At 34.6% G+C, this 13,538-nt stretch overlaps 1 protein-coding gene and 1 pseudogene across 3 annotated transcripts in view; both read right to left on the reverse strand.

The window, feature by feature from the left end:
• Positions 1-3,634: 3,634 nt before the first annotated feature.
• On the reverse strand, positions 3,635-3,707 carry LOC139970338 (U2 spliceosomal RNA; annotated as a pseudogene).
• Positions 3,708-4,884: 1,177 nt separating this feature from the next.
• The window catches only part of LOC139969989 (uncharacterized), a 51,817-nt gene continuing 43,163 nt past the window's right edge, over positions 4,885-13,538 (reverse strand). Inside the window, exons 6-8 of one of the 3 annotated variants that reach the window (XR_011793857.1) lie at positions 9,482-9,552; positions 6,496-6,560; positions 4,885-6,002 (exon numbers count right to left, since the gene is read on the reverse strand). Coding sequence is in view for 2 of the 3 variants with exons in the window: in XM_071975496.1 (XP_071831597.1) it covers positions 6,498-6,560; positions 9,517-9,552 (99 nt within the window). In the remaining variant the exon portion in view is untranslated. The remainder of the gene's footprint in view (positions 6,003-6,495; positions 6,561-9,481; positions 9,553-13,538) is intronic. The other 2 variants (XM_071975496.1, XM_071975497.1) reach the window with 2 other exon arrangements.

The raw sequence follows: 13,538 nt of genomic DNA on the forward strand, positions 1-13,538 counted from the left end.
TCTCAGCAAATTTACACTTTCGTTTTCATTTTAGGGGACAGTTTAAGGAAAACCCTGCAGACGGGTGTGACAAAATATTACCTAACAAAGGCCCCCCAAAAATGATAACATATATTGATAAACATTATGACGTTGTCAATACCTAGAAACAGACATACGTGGTATCCAGTGCAGTTGAGGACGAACGGGGAAGGGAAAGGACATTGGACGGGAGAAATGAATCCAGTAAGAATATAGTGGCCAGGGTGACGGTACCATTGATATACCAGTTTTTACCAAATTTACCAAATGAGATTCAATGAGGAAGTTCATCTCGATTTAAGGTTAATACAATGGAGGGAATCCGCAAGGAACACCCCCCCCCCCTCCCCCTCCCGGCCTAATGCGTGCAGAGACGTCAATGATCAACACAGTGGATATTGACAAGGAGAGATCCTCGTATGGGGACGAGGAGTGAAATTCATTTCTTCAAGAATGTAAACAAGGACAATTTTAAACCGTTAAAATTCCTGCCTGTAGATGATTCAGATATTGCCCAAAGTACGCTATAAAATCATACAATGTTCACCAGATGCCACATTGAGCAATATACTTTACGATCATTTTATTATACGCTTTTGAATACTTGTAATACGTTGGACGTTTAAAATCTTTCAAAAGGCACACAAGACGTTGAAATTACAAGTTAGTACATAGATTACGTGTTTCACAGAGATAACAATGTTGACAATATTTCTCTGGTTAATTTTCTTTTATTGCTTCCATTGACATTACAAAATCAATACATATCAATAATTTCATTATATATAGATTCTAACATACGAACTTATGATATAGTAACAGATAAGCGGGATTAATCGGTTGTGGTTGCATCACAATGAGAGACCGGGATCGCCTCAAAGGGAACTAGTGTGTTTGTTGAAAAAATAATATATTGTACAATCATACATAAATACGTAAGATACTAAAACAAACGAAAGAAAAGGTTAACAATTATTTCCTAGGAAATATCTAATATCATAAACAGATACTGCAACGCAGTGTTTTATTCCACATTTATATGTTAGTCGGTGTTTGCAGTTATGTAAATATATTCAGTTTTGCGGGGGCGGGCTTGGGTTATATTGGTAGACTTTACGGCTTCATAATATCCAGTTGCGTTAAGGCAAAAACGACAAAAACTGAACTACATTGAAGAGATCATGAATATTCAATAATTGTCAACCAGCATCATTAATTAGAAGAAGCAACATAACGATATAAGAAGATGAAAAATATGTAAGGAGGGCCGATCATTGCATTAAAGGTTCATGTTAAATATACAGAAAATTATCTTCGTTGCTATCATGTTAAAATCTTACTATAATACGTCAGTCACGTGTTCATATTGTCTTCAAATAAACACCTTTATAGATCATAATAATGGAACAAAAAACTAGATTAAAAAACAAAACATGTCATTGTTATTAATTAATGTCTAAGACAACGTTTCAGTATCATTTTGAATAACACAATCAATGGTATAACGGTAGACAGCCAGTTATTGTTATTATGATAACATTTCACAATATTCTTCTAATATTCACTGTATTACGCGTGAGTAATATCAAAGATTAATTCATAAAAAAGAAATAGCATGAACGAAAGAAAGCAACTAAATCTTGAAAGAAAGTAAAATTAATAAAAGGATGAAGAAGAATGCAATCTAACAATTAATGACTAAATATAACAATAGTTAGAGCAAGCATTAGGTATGGTCTTATAATTGTTCTAAATCAATAGAAAATATCGGAATATAAAGAAATAAAGAAGATCTGAAATAAAATGAAACCAGAAGAACCATTTAAAAGACGCATTAAGATAACAATAAAAGAATAAAATTAAAAGTATATACTAAACAGAGCCGAGCTTTGTATTTAAGGATTACTTGATATATGAATAATATTATCAGCTTTACTACGCCAAAATTATTTAATGCTAAAACAATAACTGTTTAACGTTCTGCTTATATACCTTATAAAACAAGACTGTATATGAAGCAATTAATAAAGGCAAAATGTAATATTTCAAAACTTATTCAAATCTACGAGTCTTGTATAGAAACGGTATTTCCAAGTTCAAATGTAATATCTCACAAATGCGTAAAGTGACCTATAGGGACTTGCTCGTCAATATCTTACCTATCATGTAGTATTAAAATGATAGATAGCTTACCAAAATGATCGATGGCTTACCTATCTTGTAAAATGAAAATGATCGTTAGCTTACCTATCACATAATATTAAAATGATCAATAGCTTACCTATCACATAATATTAAAATGATCGATAGCTTACCTATCACATAATATTAAAATGATCGATAGCTTACCTATCTTGTAAAATGAAAATGATCGTTAGCTTACCTATCACATAATATTAAAATGATCGATAGCTTACCTATCACATAATATTAAAATGATCGATAGCTTACCTATCTTGTAAAATGAAAATGATCGTTAGCTTACCTATCACATAATATTAAAATGATCGATAGCTTACCTATCACATCATATTAAAATGATCGATAGCTTACCAATCACATAATAATAAAATGATCGATAGCTTACCTATCACATACTATTAAAATTATCGATTACTTACCAATCAAATGATATTAACATGATCGATAGCTTAACTATCTTGTAAATTTCTTTTTGAATTGATATGTACTAAGCTATGGGTATTGTCATTGTCACATACCTTTAAACAAAGTTTGGATGTTTTTCAATCCAAAGTCAAACCAAGGAAGTGAAAACATGAAGAAAATAACATTTTGCTGTCAGTGACATCACACTTGACATCACACCTGTTATGACAGCACACCTGTTTGCTTCAGGTTCACTTCGGTACATACTGTTACAATCTCAGCTATAGATATCTCCAAAACGGCAAAGTAGGAATTGGATAAAAATTATACCAGGATGTTTAGTATATAAGTCAAATGTACATTTTCATCTTGACTTTCATTTTTAAGATGATCGACGTTACAGTCAGTTTTGATTCAAAACATAACGAAAAAAAGCTAGCAATAATGGGAACCTGTCTATCTCATGAATGCCTGTAGACTCTCAAGGGCGTAGGAACGGGGGGGGGGGCTGGGGGAAATATGGAGGGGCGGAAGCATCATTCCGCCCCCCCCCCCCCCGCTTCGCAAGTCAGAAAACCCCTTTTTTATTTCCAAATGAGAAAAAAATCTCATTTGGAGCACCAAATTGCCAGGTGAAAATGCAAAAGTTTTTACAAGATGGAGTGGGTGTTAAAGTGTGCTACAATGCACCAAATTGCATATGAGGCCACCTGAAAATGCCAAGAAATCAAAACAGGAGGGGACACCCCCTCCCCTTAGACCCCTCCCCTAGGCCGGGCATCAGTCTTCAGCCCCCCACTCAAAAGTACCTTCCTACGCCACTGCCTGTAGTTATGTTACCAATCTTACATTGACGTCATATCACCATACCTGGAGAGATTGAACTAATACTTTTTAAGAAAACGTCACCCAGGAAAGAACCTGGGCACGAAAACCAAACTACCCAACGACTGATCCGCTCTCAACCCCAGTCCCCTTGCATCGGGACTGTGACTGTGTGATCATCGTCAGGTATGCATCACCATTCCCGAAGGGAACAGATACTACACATGATCTTAGCCAAAAGGCTGAGAAGCGATGATCAATGCATCCTTAACTTGACTGTTACTTACGAAGAGTTCTAAGCGTTAACACTAAATAGAAACGTTTGTATGTTTGTTTGTTGGTGAACTATTTTGAGCGTTCATGTTATATTCTTCGTGCGCTGATGGGATCAGTTAATACAAAAAATGGGATATGCCGTAAAATTGATAATAAACTAAATTATTAAAATGCTGATTTGAAACAAACAGATCATAAATCAATCAAAACAATAATAAAGCGAAGCTTAACATAATAATATAATAATACATGAAAATAATCATAGAATAAGATGAATCATAGATGAAGTTATTGAAGTCTCAGTTACGTAATATACAGAATATACATTTTTATTTTAAATCATATATGATATGACGTCATCTTACTGTCTTCATGTTAAGAACGATAAATCATAGGAATTTATATAAATGAAGAAATGCTGACTTAGAACAAACATGTCACAGATATTAATTAATATCACCTCTAAGATCTTGTAGAACGATTTTAATAACACAATGGAGTTGTAGATAACCAATGAATGTCATTTAGTCATAATGTTGACACGATTAATGTGGCTCTACTCTTGTTAGATTTAAGACATTACGTAACCGATACGTCACAGTTTACATCAAACTTTAGTAAAAGGGAGAACGAAGAAAAAGTGTTATCATGCACTCCTAGTTACCGAGTGTATGTGGATACAGTATGTAGAGATTTAAACCAGAGCATTCCAAACATGTCTGCGTAGTACTGAGTAGTGGATTGTTTTTGTGGGGGTAGGGGGTGGAAGGTAGAGATATGGGTCTGGAATTGGGATGAATCATAACATTACATACAATTGGACCAATGAAGGATGTTATACCCTGCACACGAGGAGTGCGTGGAGAGCGAGAGCAGGTCCAGCAATATCTAATCACGGACACACGAGTAGGTGAACAAACCTTTCTCTTCATTTTCGAAAGTAACGACGACTTAGTTACAAATTAGGAAACAATACAATTAGAAAAAACTACGGCACATTACCGTTTTATTCCCATTCTACAAATTAGCGTTCTGGTGGTGCAAATAACTACTATAACATCTACTTGGTCACCAATGTTATGGGTACGTCTCTAACCGCTCCAACCGCTCCAACCGCCCACCCCCCCCTCCACCCACCCCACCCCTCCACATAAACACACAGGGATTGTGCTCTCTTTCTTCCCTCTCTCAATAGTTGACATCCAAGAAAATATAGTCTCCTATACTGATGACGTAGTGGTTGATGGATGACGTCATTAGAAGCTTGATTGGCTCTTAGTAATTTGAGTTTGGCTTGAAGAGCAAACGAAATTAGAGTTAGAAAAGAAAGCATATGGGGACAGTAATGTTATTATTAAAACGTTAGAAGTGACTTGTTGTACACTTTATAATAAAATACTAAGTAGCCTATATGATCATGTAAGATATCAACTGTTTGTTTGGAGTTCTTTGTAGTAAACTAAGAGTTTACAAACCTACTATCTTGATAGGAGGGAGAAGGAATCCACTAGACACCCCTTCCCCTTCTCCGGAAAAAGAAAAGAAAACGCTAGCAATGAAATTCAAATTATGTATGCTACCTGTGGTCAAACTTTATATTATATTATATTATTATTATTTAATTGTAGACGAGTTTCTCATAATTAATCATTCTTTCTAAGATGTATTCTCTGTTAAGGTTTCGTTTTAAATTTCATCGAGTTAAATTCAAGAGACATAAATAGTAAATGTGTTGGTTGTTTCTTCAAGTTGGTAATCAGTGACGTCACCATACTATTTCAGTTGGTGGTAAAGATGAGGTCGCTGTCTCTTAATAAGAGACAAATAGTGTACAGTGAACTTATTACAAACGTTAGGTAGACATCAGATTAAGAAATGGTCACAGGATAACATTTATGTCCCCATCATCCACCCTCTAGTCCCCCAAACGACATCAATGTGATTAACAAAGCCTACCAAATTATAATTGTAAACTTTAGCGCGCAAAACTAAGTAGTTGAACATGTAGCATATTAAAGGATGACTTTAAATTGTCTTGAGAATAAAGGCATTTGATGACGTCACAATCATACTAGACTAGTTGCATGTGTATTATACTGGAGTTCTATCTGGGACTCTTTGTAGTATTTGGGAGATGTTAACAGTGTACAACCTAAATCTTTATTAGTTTCCTTCTCACTGAAATTACTGCCATCGTTTTGAGGATTGAGTGAAGGTCGTCACAGTCCTGCTGATGATTGGCGACGCCAGATTAACATGCATCTTGTTTTGAGCTGTAAGATAGAAATAAAATGATATATATATATATATATATATATATATATCAGGTTATATTGTTATCATGAGCCGAACAACATACTTATTAGTACAATAATGGGGAAGTGATACCTAAGCAACCCCATTTCCCCGGAAAAAAAAAAAAAAAAAAAACTTCAGCAGTACCTTGAGCCAACAAGTAATTTAACCCACCAACAAAACACCGCCACACTGGAAACAAGCCAACGATGTTTCTGTTAATGGAAGAAACTTATTGCTCATTTCCATTTGTTAATGAAAAATATAATAAAACCAATTATAGTTGAAGCAAATGATATTAGTGACCAGATAAAATTAGAAAATCACAGATATAGGAATACAAATTATGGTTAATGGTGGAGATTAATTTTAATATATTAGGATTTACAGTTAAAAATAACACACACAATCACTGTTAACAAATATAATTTTCAATACTAAGGTAGAGAGTATTCAGCTGTATTGACTTACAGTTACTTGTGCCTTGCATGGTTGAAGTTCGACAAGCTCAACTGGTAACTCCTCTCATCGAACCCCTAAACAAGAGGAAAATATAAGTTATAATTTGTTATAAATAATACAGAAACAAAGACAATGCAGTATAGTTAAAGGTTGTAAATATTCATCAGATGCAGCCACATAAGAAGTGTTATTTCAGATCAATCGATTCATGTTAAACGTTGCATGTTTTCAAATGTCTTGGAAATTGTTTTCCTGTTCATTATTATTATTTCAGTTATTATTTTAGGGAATCCAAACGAGTACGTCTTGCAAATATTTTAGTACTGAACATGATATAGACATGAAGGCTAAATCTATGAAACCATGGTCAATTATGCTGTGGTCGCTTTGATTCTATGCTTGAAAGGATTTGTGAAGATTGGATTATATACAAAGTTATACCATTGGCTTGAAATATTGGAAATAAGTATATATATAACAACATGAATAGCATGTATCAACACATATTGACTCATAGCACGAGGATATAATCCTTTCTCAATCTATAAAAAAGGTTTCTGTGTAAAACAGTATTACTGTACAAGAATCAGTTCACTTATCTCCACACCCCATCCTCTTCCCTGCTGGTAACCATCAAATGACATATTCAGGGGATTTCCCATTGATATCACGATGACTCAATTAATACAACCCAATGTACTATCACACATTGGTGCGATAAAGGGAAATGTTCCGTCCTGTTTATAAGCTGATCCCGTCTAGCTGAGTAGCCATTTTCAATTCAATTGCAAAGTTTAACATTATCATCATTATTGAAGTTCAACAATCCCTTTCAAACATTCAATTTAATAGTTACAAAACCATATCCAGGTCACTCAGCTCTCATTATGTGCTTTTCTAAAGAATTCACAAATGTAGAAGACAAATCAAATTGGACATGGACTCATATCTTCTTCCTCAAGAACTTTGAAACCAATCGGATCATTTCATGTAAAAGTTAAATACAATGTTGGGTAGGCCGTGTCACTACTGTTGTACCTTAAATAAGGAAATTCCCTGAATTGACCATTATTTACATGTAACGGGATAGTTATTTAGTCCATTCTCTTGAACATGCTAGACTGGATTCTGCTTTATGTTTTGTTTTGACGGAACTTGTGTTATCATAGGCATATTTTATCTTCAGTGGAAAGCTATGAACGCCGGTGCCTCCAATCATAAGGTCCCGAGTTCGAGTTACTCCAAGATTAATTAATGTCGTCCAGTTAAAGATAATTCATAATAATGGGCGTTAAATATGAATCTAAGAGACTGACTTCGGTCAGCGTACTGCTTTGATAAGCCGATGATGGCTTCTTTGTGAGTTCCTGCTTGCAGAAGGATACAAAATCCATATATGAACAGTTTATGTGCTAATAATAAATGCATATTATAGTGCGAAAGACTATTAACAGTTTAAGCGTTAAATACGAAAAAACAGAGTCTTTCTTGCTATAGCGTTACCTTATTTTCCCAAATTATAATTTAATCATCGATACATCGTTCAGATTTATAAACAAGTCGAATTAACCGTCCCAATAACACCAGTTTACAGATGACCGGTGGAAAGGGGGGGGGGGCGGACTCAGACCGGTGTAAAAAATAAGTATAATTGTAATTCACTGAGCATTTGAAACTTATATACGCACTCTGTCCGTCTTTGCGCCGTTGTCGACTGCTTTCTTAAAAGAATCCGTGACAGTAATTCATTGCTAGCTAATTTGACTAACTTTAGTCAAATGTTTGGTAACATATAAAGAAATTGGCTTTCATATTGCAAAAGTAAATACAGACTAAAAACAACGGTGACCGTATAAAAAAATAAACTGTAACATGTTGTGCTAACAAATAATCAATTAATTGAGATAAAAACCAGCGTAAATCGTTTCGAAATCTTACTGGAGGCTTTGAACTGACACACATTTGGGAAGTATATTGCTCAATAAATGTTTTGTTTTTAAGGTTTATGTTGAGAGTTGACTCTCATGCACGCAGCTTCATCTCAAATCACTTTAGTGTCGTTAGCTACCTACACCGTTGCTGTCATGTCTTTTATATAAACGGACCTGAACTGTAACTTGATGCACCCCTCCTACATTTAATCCACTCTGTAATGGATTACGGTATGACGTCATCACTCAGTCACTAAAACAGCAACCATTCATTTTTACTAGTTTCATTATATGTAATATAACAACAGTTGGCTCCGAGTTTGTGATTGTATAATTTTAAGTATGCTTTCGTTTCACGATGATTTATGATGCTATAACCCAGCGGATACCCTCCGAAACCATCCCCAGCCCCCTACCGAAATGATTGTATTATATCAAAGAATACCGGTAACACTGTTGAATCGTCATATGACATTTAACGATATTAATGTATTATGTCAGTTGCTCTCACAGTCAATAAACTGTTAACATTTGTTTCGCGGAGAAATTAATGAACACATGAGTTACTGGAAGAAATTTACTGATAAATATATTTGATACTTTTTGAATTGGTAACGAATTATGATATGCACATCAACAGAGTGAAACAAAAGAAACATTAATCATCTGCCGGTGGGGATGGGGTGGGGGTGCGGGTGGGGGTGGGGGGGGGTTGTCAATGTGAAAGTTATCTTCAAATATTGTGTGAGGCTTGTAACGCTCCATAACATCTGACTAAACTTGTAGTATTAAAAAGTCTATCCGTTTCTTTGTTTAGCCTTTCCTTATCAATGTTGCAGAAGTAAGGTCATTAAGGCCTCACTCTACCTAAACTAGACATTGAGAACAGTGCTATCATAATTACCAGATACAAACTCGTACCTGCCTATCTAAATTGACTGTTTGATACACAACAATTATAAATCTTTCCTTCCAGATGGGAAAAAATGTATAATACTATTTTGTCTTAATCTTTTGTTCCACGGTAATTAGCACATTATTGCCTGCTACAAAATTGACGTTACCAATTAACAGTAGCATTAATCTATGTCTCTATTACCGCTTCTCCTGGTAGATTACCAAAACCGTCACAGGCCTGAAAGGAACAGAAATATCATTTTCATTAGATTTTAAAATTTAATTTCAGGAAAATATAACATGACAAAGCAAATAATATATAATTTAGAATGATATATCTTTACAAATATCGCAGTAAACTATTCCTGGCAAGTAAACGCACATCTACTTTGCAAACCCTAAAGTCATGTCAAAAAAGGAGACAGACTCGTCAATGTAAGATGCACAGACCTAAAGGGTGTGAAGACAAAAAGAAACGTCTAATGCCGGTAATCTAACCTAGTTTCCAATGAGGTGTAACAGAAGTGTAAGACACCACATCGATCCCAAAAAGTACACACACAGCTTAGTACCGTCGGTAATTAGACACTAGTTTACAGTCAGTACATAACAGCTGCGGTCAATACCCATTGCACACTGTACAAACGATACAGCGGATGGACATCTCAGGTCCAGCTAAGATGACGAGGTATCACGTTTCCTTACTGTCTTCATTTTGTAGCGACAAGAGAAAAAACTTCACTTGCAAGCAACGGAAAGTTAACTTTTTAAAGATGGCGGCACGCTGTTTGGGCGAGTCTCCAATGCCTTGTTTAACATTCATATAAACATTAGATTTATAGGAAAGACAGATTTAGTTTTAAACCCGTCATGAAACACTGAGTGACGTTGTAATGACCAACTTCTCACTGAGATGATCAGATGGCACCATGGAACGAGAAGATGACGAGGAGGGAAAATAGTTTAGTATTTTAAGATAGACCCTAGAACGATTTAAAGTAAAACAAAATCAATACCTTGCTTAAGCCCACAAAGAAGCATATTGGTTACAACCCCCCTCCCCCACCCTTCGTCAAAGATGGAATGTCTCTATCGTATTGTTAGTAGTGTAAAGATATCCATGAAAGTTTGGGAAATTATGTAGTTGTCCGATCAATACATACAATAAGAGACACAGTGGAATAATTACATAGATCTGTTAACATTTAAACATTTGATGAATTATAATAAACCTTGAACATATTTTTGTTATTCTAAAATTACCCTGTCTATGTATGTTCAATGAGAAGTTTGTACATGCGCACATAATCAGTTTTTCAATAGTTGACTCTTTCTGTCCAACGTTAGGCTAGGAACATTTAGACCAGGAAGAGACAGTCTTTAAATTAAGGAATATTTAGAGTGGGTTTATTTAACCGATTCGCCCTGTGTGTCTATTAGACTATTATTGGCATAAATCGTATGAATTCATCACACTCGTGTCTCTATGTATTATCTGGACTTGGTTTGGGTTGCTCATAAACTCTATAGAACCCTGTTCAGACTCCTAAGTACCATACTCGGACCAAGTTGCCTCGGACTCGACTCGGAATCAAAAAACATTGGACTCAACTACATCAGAGCGTTTCTTATACAATAGCATACAGACATATTGAATGGTTCTGATATGAAGAGTACTATAAACAATAGAACCCATGTGAGGATACAAAACCCGGAAGTTGTATTATGTTATTTTCTGCGCTTGAATATAATTATTAATTTGCCGGGTGGTAATTGTTTAATATCAACCACATAATCAGTTACTTTTAACACACTACTCCTCACCCTATCTGGCCCAGGCTCCGTCAAGACCCTACGTTATACACATTGGTAGTTAATCAAAAGACGAAAGAAATAATGAACACATTTTAATCCATTATTAGTTCAGATTCACCGTTGGCATTTTTTGTATCATATTGCTACTGCTTATTCATAGTATACTGTATACGTACCGAGATTGGTACAAAAAGACGTTTCTTGAAAGTCACATTAAAATCATAAATTTAACACCTTTAAGTTGACCTTTAATGTATAGTCACCTCTTCTTTAATTTTCCTTGCATGTTGAAGTACATCTAATTGATGAAATCTACCTAAAAAAAATACACTTCTTTCTTTGTTTTAAGTTAAAACCAGATCTGCCGTTTCATATATACGTCTGCTTGGACCAACATATTTATCTCAGTAACGAATACCTTGCATAATATTATCGCCAGCAATTGAATATAATGATGAAGATATAATATTTAATTTTCCGGATGGTAAATTTCACAAAATCAACCACATCACCAGGTACTTTAAACACCCCCCCCCCCCCTCTACTCCGACTTGGCCGAAGCTCCTTCGAGATAGCATGTATGTTTAATAATTTAGCAGTTATTCAAAAGACGACAGGTATAATACAAGTCATTTAAAACCACTATTAGTTCAGATTCATCGTTGACTTTTTGTATCATAATGCTGCTGCTGATTCATAGTAATGTACATACAGTGGATGGTACAAAAAGACGTTTGTTGAAAATGAAATAAAAACCTTAAAGTTAATCATTCAGTTACACTTTTAAGTATTTACCTCTCTTTTACTTTTTCCCAGTATCTTAAACTACATGAAGTTAAACACAGATGCGTCTTTTCATTTATAAGCCTGCTTGGACCCACATATTCGTATCTGTCACGTATATATATATATATATATATATATATATAAATCTAAATCAATCATGAAATATAATCCATACGGATCCCTCACATCCCATTACAACTCAAACTACTAGAATCGAGTCACATTTAATGATTGTTGTATTGCTGCGTGCAGTGACGTCAGACGTAAAGATTCTAGATATGAAAATTATCACATCATATTTTCACTAATAAAACATTTCAGACTAATACGTTGTAGAAGAGAAACGCTGGAAGCACGATAGATACATTTCGCTCTATATGATTTATCTGTCTGAATATTCTCTGTTTTAAAATTGATAATATTCATTGATTCACAAGGCAATTACTTCCATAAAGTAGATTACAAACGGAGAAAGAATGACAACAATAATTAGGAAATAGGATGAAAGTGCTGGAGTACTAGCGTGGAAGGTGGCCTTCATTTATTTTTATTTATTTGTACCAACCTCGTCACAAGGTTTCTAACGTATATTGTGTTTTGTACGATATAGATAAATCCTGGAGAAATAACTCCTTGTCGTTGGACTATTGCAGATTTATGTTTAAATATAATTGTCGTTACTACAGTAAGGGGACCTAGCCCCACCCCCCCCCCCTCCCCTCCAATTATAATCTCAAAGGAAGCTTATTTTTATTTTTGATATATTAATTAAAAATAACAAATGCAAACCAGAGAAAGTGTGCCATAACGATAATTAGGCAATACGTATATTTTTATGACCAATTGTCTTTATTTGGGTTTAAGTTTACTGAATTAGAATAATGTTCTAACGTGCAACACGTGATTACATGAATTACCACTTCATTAATGCGCACACATCTATCTAAACATTTACAGTTGTATAAGTTTCGTTTCATGTTAAATTAATAATATAATACAGTAACGGATATGGATGCTTTAGCATGTTTCCATATCAGATGAAAGGGCTTTGAAAGAGAGGAGTAGGGACAGTTTAAAATAAAATATGGAAAGTAGTTTTCTAGCACAAACAGTAAGCTTGGATGATAAAAGTTAGGATAATAAAATGGTGATGAAAACTTTGTAATATCATCACGAGGGTTTCTAAAGTATACTGTGAGCCCGACAGGAAGTATATACCACTTGGAAACTTGTACGATTGCGCCCTTTTCAAGAATGTCTGGCTCAATGAAGATCATATCCTAGATTAACGCCCTGTCCTACCGTGACCTTTATTATATAATAATGTCCAATTCCTCATTGATCTGTAACAGTTTAAACAAATCTAACGAAAACAAAACTTTTTTGTCAATATCTAATAGCTAGAATTTCACCAAGACTAATTTTAAATCTCCATATCCCTCGATCGGGAGGGATAATTCTTTTATCAATAACAGTGTTTCAAACAAATTAAATCAGATTAAAAATCCCCATAATTAAAATCAGCAACATTTACAGCACTTCCGTTAACTAATTATTCCTTTGAGAGTTTTGATTAGACAATTCCTATTGATTGAGAAGACATGAACTATTCATATGGAACAC

The sequence above is a fragment of the Apostichopus japonicus genome, chromosome 7 (assembly GCF_037975245.1).
Source record: "Apostichopus japonicus isolate 1M-3 chromosome 7, ASM3797524v1, whole genome shotgun sequence".
NCBI lineage: Eukaryota > Metazoa > Echinodermata > Holothuroidea > Aspidochirotida > Stichopodidae > Apostichopus > Apostichopus japonicus.